This window comes from Stegastes partitus, unplaced genomic scaffold (assembly GCF_000690725.1).
Source record: "Stegastes partitus isolate 25-593 unplaced genomic scaffold, Stegastes_partitus-1.0.2 Scaffold111, whole genome shotgun sequence".
Lineage (NCBI taxonomy): Eukaryota > Metazoa > Chordata > Actinopteri > Pomacentridae > Stegastes > Stegastes partitus.
Window position 1 is genome coordinate 71,505 of NW_007577842.1, and position 8,496 is coordinate 80,000.

The window sequence follows — 8,496 nt, forward strand, 5'->3', positions numbered from 1 at the left end:
ATGTGAGCGCACGTGTTGCTCTTCTCTATGTGTGTGTGTCTGAGAGAGAGAGAGCTCATTCGCTCTTGGCCCGAGGGGTCTACATAAGTATGTATTAGAAATAAACAGTGGATAAATAAATAATGACCCCCCTCACAATAGCGGGGTAGCTTTCTGTGCAGAAGTAATGATGTTGGCAGTTAACCTTCAAGTTTTTTTTAACTTGACACAGTTTCATTTGCACTGAGAATTCATGTTTGCTACCAAGACAAATCAAGAGAAGGAAAAAAAAAACAATGGAAAGGTTAATTGACTCCTGGAATACGTCCTTTTTTAGCTTTGTGTCTGTTTAGGACAAATATATATATATATATTTTTAACATAGACTTATTTTGCTCCATGTTCGAATGCCAGTTATTCTTTATTAACTGATTACGACCAGTTAATTAAGGAATGCGTAAAAGCTCACCACAGGTTACCTCGCCATTCATGTGTACAATAAATTAAATTCATCTTCATTATTAGAATTTACTTCTTAATTTATGTGGGAAAACCTGAAATAGACACATTCATGTAAGTGCATTTGATGATATATTTTTTATTTACAACATTTGTAGCTGTCACTTTTCTTCAATATGATTTCGTGCGTTATTAAACATTATTGTTTGCAAAGCTCATTTATATGTGAACAAAAATCAAAGGATGACAGCTCAAACCTAACCAACACAACTCGCCTGTTTCACTTTTTTTTTTTTTTTTTCCCCCCTCAGGTACTTCATGGTTTCCTCGTCCACACCCGGAGCAGTGCGCATGCGTCACCAGGTGGCCCCGCACCGTTTTTTTTATGGCCAGGTGAGGCGATCCGGTCCAGGTAAAAAAGCAAAAGGTTTACTTTGGGACCGGAGGCTCAATGAGATAGACACCGCCGGACTCGGAACAGCCACCCCCCCAAAAAAAGCAAACCACCAAAGGCAGCAGAGGACAAAGAATGTCAATTATGGGCAAAATGGGGGAATGGCAGGTATGTGCTGCTTACTTTAAGACAAAGAAACTGCTCCGAAAAATCCACGAAGACTGTCAAAGTGTCGACTTGTTGTAGGATGAGGCTGCATGAGGACTGTAGAATCTTTCGTGGGGAAAAACGCAGAGTTCTCTTAAACTAGAAGCTTATAGATTTTGTCAGACAGGAGATCAGATATTTTAGTTTTATTTTTTTCTGCGATGAGGAAATCTTTGCGTGTCAGGGTGTTCATCTCTTTTTTTTTGATCGTACGCTGTAGGCTGTGAGGACTCCGTGTGTATTTCAGAGACAGTGTAGATTTGCTTTTTTTTATGATCACGGATTAAAAATGTGTGGAAACAGTCATGAGACAGTTTGGGTTTGTCCAAAGTGGAAAAAACGCAGCCCTTGTTTTTCTAAATCGTGTCGTCGCACGTTTGAAGTCAATAAAATAACTTTTCATAAATGTACTGAACCATAGATTATCCAAATTGCATAAGTTACAAAGCATCCCATAATTGACTTCCCCTAGAGAGTCTTATCTTACACGTTGTCTTGGCTAAACTGGAAATCTGGCCTTTGCTTTTGGAGGTGTTTGGAGGTGAAGGGGAATTTAAGAGACGACCAGAAACAAAAAAATACTGCAGTTAAAAACCGATCAGTGCGACAGACAACCAGGCCAGATCTGTGGAAATACGCTCTCTCTCTCTCTCGCATGCATTTGCTGTCATTGTCAGCCACTTTTATCGCTCCACATTCATTAATAACAACTGCTCGTAGAAAGGCACTCCACCAAAAATGGTAATCCAAGGTTTTAAGTAAGAAGGGGGCCAACGCCTTAAAGGGCTGGCGACCTGTCTGCTGACCCACGACCTGCTGAGGTGAAGGCTCGACCGGCGACAGGGCCGAGCCAGGCTCCCCCTAGCCGCTCATTCAAATGAAACAAGGCCATGTTGTTGTGTTAATTATTTACATTCTCCTCCTCCTCTTCTTCTTCTTCTCCTTCTTCAAAAAAAAACCTGCGTCCTTACAGGTAGTCAATGGACCTGTAGAGCCGTTTTGGAAAAGCTCACCTTTTTAACATAACATTGAAAGAATAGCCTCTCAAGGTCTCCACTCTCAATGGGATTAAGAAAACACTTTGGGAGTTTAAAACATAAAATCAAGGTGGGAAGCAAAGTGTGTGACAGGCTACTATTTGCATAGGCACCCTCAGATCCTGCAGAACTGATCAATAAGGCGATACAGAAGTGAGTGCAGTTTAGCCACAAAAGATAGCAAAAAAAATAAAGTAATGCCATTTTTTTGTATCATATATTTTAAAAATATAGTTATGGTTTCTGATGTTTCTCTCTACAAGTAAAATTATAGTAAAAAAGCGTCCCAGGTGCATGCAGGTCCCCATGCATGACTATATACCCCCCCCCCCCCCCCCCCCCCCCCCCCCCCACACACACACACACACACACACCTCGCTGAACAGTGGAAATAATAAGCATGTGTAGCGTCTTGCCGCTTTAGTTTTTACCTGTGCGCTGTCCATTGGTGTTGTGTGAGCAGATGGGGGGAATCAAACGGCTGTTGATATGCTAATGAGGCCCTGTGCCAGTGTTATTACAGAGCTGCTCCAGCCCTTCACTTCCACCATTAGAGGGAGACCTCAGAGCGCAAGACAGACAGCAGCCCACAGCTTCAATAAAAGTAGTTTTTCTGAGCGGGGAGCACAATTCACTGAGTGAAAACAAGGCTAAGGCGATACCTATACTCAATATCCACTTCAGCAACCCATGAAAATGCTTTGGAAATTAACTGATAACATTAAATATGAAGACTGCGAGGTAAGAGGCTCGTTTTTTTTTTTTTTTTTTAAATTTGCTTAATTATTGTTATTTTATTTTATTTTTGTCAGATTTAATAAGTTAAAAGAAACATATGTGAGGGATGTGTTGTACTGTTTTGATCCAGATATGACATACTTTTGACAGCTGAACACATTTAACTGCAGGATGAATTGGCTTTTGATAATTCCTGGTATTGGCACGTGTATTAATTTGTAATAATAATAATAGTAATAGTAATAATAATAATAATGATAACTCATTGTGGCAGTTGAAGCTATATTTATTAAAGCCTCTTAGCTTCATGAATAAAATTACACCAGTGATCTATTTTTCCCTTTCTTAAATTCATATTTAAAATATGTCCAAATAATAAGTGACACTTGGGAACATTAAAATAATAATATGCATTTAACACGCATTTAATTAAAATCAATATTTTGACCAAATGGTGGATGTGAGCGCAAACACAGCTGCTTTATTTAGTGATTAAATGACATGCACATGTACTCTTCAGTTTAAAAAAAAATAATACAAATCTTTGCAATATGAGCCGTTAAATTTTGCTGTGCATGTGTGTGTGAGTGTGTGTGTGTGTGAAGTGCATACACTGAGTGATTGTTGTTATGGACAAAGTTTGGCAGTATTATCGGTGGCTTGTTCAGGAGTGGAGAAGCCAGTCGGACGTGTTTTTAACCGCGTCCTGCGAGGATAGGGACGGACGGGAGCAGGAAAACCAAAACTGCACCTCCGCGTTGGTGTCATGTTGATTCTTTTAATTTGCAGGCAAATGTTTTTTTGTGTGTGTTTTTCCCCCCCCCAGTTGGTATCGATGCAAAGAATAAAAATTTGCATTCGAAGTCCGGTCAAGGCCCAGCGTTTCGTAATTTTTTTTTTTTTTTTTTTTAAATGCATGATTAAGCAGGAAGGGGAGTGGAGCTTGTTTTGAGCCGCGCGTAAAAGTTAGTTCAGAGCGCCGGATCCAGCGGCCCTATATCTTAGACTGTGGGAATTTATTTTTTCCCTCCCTCATCTTTTAAAGTTTAAGTTAGCCGGCGTAGCTGTAGGTTTGGAGTCGAGGAGGAATCGGTGGATTAATTCGTCGAGGAGAGAGGAGCGAGAGAGAGGAGACCCATGGAGGACAGCTCGCTGTCGGAGTCTGAGGTGGAAAACAAAGGGACAAGCGGTAGAAATGAGCCGGTCGGAATGCCCATAGCGTCGTCTGGTGGATTTTCACCCAGTTCAGAGGTGCACATTGTTTCCTTCCCTGGCTTCTTCATCCGCTGTCTGCGGTCCACCTCCCTTCATTCCTATGTCTTTCTTTCACTTTTGCGCTTTGGCCCTGGGACGCTTTTAAAATGCCCCCCCTCCTCCCTCTCTCTCTGATTCGTCAGACGAGAGTGAATGTCCCTCTTTTTGTCTCTCTCTCTCTCCACTCCCTCCACACTCTCTCACTCCCTCTCTCACTCCCCCTTCTCTCTCTCTCTCTCTCTCTCTCTCTCCATCTCTGATTAGATATACTGATTCCTCCTTTCAATGGACGTCATTTAAGCGCAGACTCCTGCCTTGAGTTGCGTCCTCCGCTTTACGCCAGATTTCCGACTATTCTTTCCTTATTATTAAGTATTCCTGTAATATTAATAGTCATGAATGCGCTCTATTAGGAGTCCAACAGGGAGACGAAGAAGCGGCTCTTTTTGCTAATATGAGCTCAAGCGAAGGGACGGTAGCACTGTGATAGAAGCCCGGAGAGCAGGGAGAAAGAGGGGTTTTACCGAGAGAAACTTTCCAGCCCTGATCCGCCAGCACCGCCGAATATCTGCCTTTTTTTTTTTAGACCCAAATGAAGCGCAGCCGGGATCTAACCGTTTATTTCTGATGGATTATCGTCCTGCTGTTGAGGCACATATCTGATCGCCGGGGCCATCGTGATCTTCCAGGAGAGAAGACTCTTTTTTTCGGGGGGCCTGTTATATTTTTTTGTTTGTTTTTTTTTGCTGGTTAATTCCTCTTTTCGTTGCTCGTCCTCCCCCCTTTCCCCCCAAAACACTCACCGTGTTTTTGAACTGAATATCATTTCTCTTGATTCTCACCAAAAAAAACAAAAAAATCCTTCCAGATGTTAGTGCACAGTTTTTCCGCGATGGTAAGTTGCTGGAGTCTCACCGTGTCAGATACTTTTTTTTCTTTTGCTTGTTTGCATAACAGATTTTTTTTCCTTCTCCTTCTTTTTCGCTAATTTTGCGGAGCTTGCATGCGTTAAATCCGTGGGGCAAAAAAAAAAGTCAAAAACGACGGTTATTTGTTTGAAGGATGTAGAATTTGTATGTTTTATTTATTTTTTGACTCATGCTAATTTATTATTGGGTTGGTTTATTTTTAAAAACTTTGTGGACACGTGGTTGGTGTTTTGGAACCGTGTGTTTGTTGTTTAAAATCCATTTTCACATTTAAGGGTAACATTTCTGCACAGATGCCACACTTGGTGCGATTCCTGTCATCCACTAAGGCCATATTTGATAACGCCTCAGTTTACGCACGCAGAACGTTCAGCAGATTTAAAAAAAATAAAAAAGACAATTCCATTTATTTTCTCACGACTGTGTTCGTTTGAAATGTCTTTAGGCTTAAACATGCTTGTCTGTGTGTCCTTCCCTGCCAGGATCGTCACGACGGCACCAGCAATGGGACAGCCAGGCTACCTCAGCTGGGCGGCGTGGGCCAGAGTCCCTACACGAGCGCGCCTCCGCTCTCCCACACGCCGAACTCGGACTTCCAGCCCCCGTACTTCCCCCCGCCCTACCAGCCCATCTACCCGCAGTCTCAGGACCCTTACTCGCACGTCAACGACCCGTACTCCCTCAACTCCCTGCACGCCCAGCCGCAGCCGCAGCACCCGGGCTGGCCGGGCCAGAGGCAGGGTCAGGAGAGCGGCCTGCTGCACCAGCACCGCAGCCTGCCCCACCAGTTGTGCCGGGAGTATCGCAGGGAAGTGCTCCTACCGTCCGGCCACGGCATCGATACGGGACTGTCGGACTCTATCCCTATCCATGGAATACCTCACTCTTTAGAAGACGTTCAGGTGAGGCAGCGTTTACCTGGCTTTCTCTCTCTCTTTTTTTTCTTTCTTGGGATTTCTTGCTTAACAATAAAAGATTATTGCCTTTAAAAATACAAACTAAAAATGAAAAAAGCCTGGTGCCAGTGCTGTTTGAAAATTAACACGATCATTCTTTATAATGAGGGTGATGTTATTTTTATTTTTTATATTTAATATTAATTGCAATTTGCTCAATCAATCTAATTACTATTTCTATTATTATTAGCAGCGTATTAGTGCACGTGTTTTTGTTATTAATATTATTTGATTAAGGTGTGAAGGATGACACGCATTGAATTAGGTTGTAGCTCCTAAAATATTCCTGTTTAAAACATTAAAAAAAGCATGAATAATATTTCTTTATTGTCACGATTAGCGTCAGATTTTATTTATTTTATGAAACATATTTTTAAAACTGATGTTTTATTAATGCCGCTGGTCTCCAAATTCGATGTACTTTTATTCAATATCATAAATGAATTAACGAGATAAAAAAAAAACTGTACGACCGTATTTCCACGCGTATCATCTTCATGTCTGATGACTTTTATTTGATTTCTCTGTTTAAAAAAAAAAAAAGAAGAATCAAGCTCACGGTTCTGTGCGAACAATAACATCCTAATACACTGCATGCACGATAACAGGAGAATTGAGTTTGGTGTATTGAGTTTAGGTGGCTGCACGATTACTAAAGATGCATGATGAATGAGCTCCAAAACTGTCAATAACCCCGTCATTCTTATTGGGAGCATTCTTCCCATTTTTTTTTTTTCATCAGAAACAAACACCAATAATCCTCTAATTAGTTCATAGGCCTTTAATAGGCTGCGCTGCCGTAATTACTATCCAATCTAGATTAGAAGTTTCCTTGTGAGTAGAGCCAATCTGAGGGCGAAATTGGGTCAGGATTATGGGGCGACACAGCTTCGTTATTTAAGTCTGAGTTGGTGATCTAATGCAACGCGTCCATCAGTGCAACTCGCTGAAAACACACGCATGGACAATAATAACAGGTATGGGCCTCGAGAGCCTCCATGTTGGGCGATTGTGGCTGCTAATTGTGCCAGGCTTTGTTCGTGCACAGCATCCTGATGTACTTTCACAGGACTGAGGCTGACATTTTGATGCCTTTTTCTTTCCCTTTTCGCTAATTTTTTTTTGTTGTTGTTTGCGTTTGTGTCATAGCCTGTTGAGGATCAAGGAATTCACATTCCCGACCAGACTGTAATTAAAAAAGGTAAGCAATTTCCTCCGAGATATCATGCATGTTTCTTCACTAGGCTGCACACACACGCACACACACACCAGTCACCATTCTGCTCGAGAGAACTCGATGCAATGCGGTAATGCCTGACTGATCCTAATACGCAGTAGCCTATTTTTCATTACATGGTTTCCAAGTGCATCAAACTGGCTGCACCTTTTTTTTTCTCCCTCTCTCTCTCTCTCTCTCCCTCGCTGATGGAATTTACTGTCAGCGTTTCAGCGCAGCGGGGAGATGAGTGGAGCTGCTGGGGCTTTGTAGGGCCCGGTGCTATTGATGGTCAAAGATGCAGGGCCTTATAGACGATCACTTCAGTGGTGGAGGCTGCAATTTACGCAGCGTGGTCAGATCTAAAATGGAAGTTGGTGCTGCTGGATGTGAGCACAGGCCTGCAGTGTGTGCAGCCAGATAATCTGTCATTTAGGGAAGGAATCAAAAGTTCGCTTGGAGAAGAAGAAGAAGAAAAAAAATCACTGAGTGCTTTTTAGGATCGCGAAATGTAATTTTCAGATTTACTTTGGTGACGCTTGTTAGATAAGACCTCCTTCGTTATTTAAAAAAATTCTATATGCTGTCAAACAATTCCCACTGTTTATGAAACAACATGAGAAGGCCTTTTTCATGGCCACGTTTAAACACGTTTTGTCAGGTCAAATTAGAACTCGCCAGATAAGATACGGAGGGATGTTTCTTCCTTCCTTTCTTTCTTTTTATGTCTTTAGTCCTGACTTTTTTCCCCCCATCTCTTTTTTTGAGTCTGTCTATCTGCACATCAACATGATAATTGGCTTCTTATATTAGTAATCTCAAGAGTTCGTTTAACTCCTATTGTCTCTATTAGGCTCCCTTGAGCCATTAATGTCACAAGTGATCTATCCAAAGGCGCACAGTCCCCTTTGTCTCCGGTTACTGCACACCAAAACGGTGTAAAGCCCAGCAGTGCTGAGGGCCCCCCACCCTCCTCCAGCTCCCCCCATCACACACACACACACACACCCGGTGTGAAATCACACACGGGCGACGGTGTTTTGCTGGATACCGAGGATATGTCAAAATGGGTAGACTTTACCAAAAAAAAATCTCTCGGCTGGTGTGGTTTGCTTTGTGCAGAGTCGATCCAGGGAGGGGGAAAAAATGCGCAAAAGATCCGCTGTTTGGGCGCTGTTGGTTCTCATTGTCTGCTGCGGAGATAGGATAGAAATATTGAGTACAGAACAAATGAATGGAACAGATCCTTGGATTTTGCACGTGTAGTTAACGAGAATTATGCCACCTAGTACTGATGTTAATGAGACCACATAAGAACATTATTATT

General features: G+C 42.1%; 1 protein-coding gene across 4 annotated transcripts in view; it reads left to right on the top strand.

Annotated features, from left to right (window-relative positions):
• The first annotated feature begins 854 nt into the window (after positions 1-854).
• tfap2a (transcription factor AP-2 alpha) overlaps positions 855-8,496 on the top strand; it is a 13,998-nt gene continuing 6,356 nt past the window's right edge. Inside the window, exons 1-3 of one of the 4 annotated variants that reach the window (XM_008277946.1) lie at positions 855-1,000; positions 5,480-5,899; positions 7,103-7,154. In XM_008277946.1, coding sequence (XP_008276168.1) covers positions 968-1,000; positions 5,480-5,899; positions 7,103-7,154 — 505 coding nt within the window. In that variant the 5' untranslated portion in view covers positions 855-967. Of the gene's footprint in view, positions 1,001-2,686; positions 2,818-3,355; positions 4,066-4,352; positions 4,964-5,479; positions 5,900-7,102; positions 7,155-8,496 lie in introns of those variants that run through there. The other 3 variants (XM_008277945.1, XM_008277944.1, XM_008277948.1) reach the window with 3 other exon arrangements.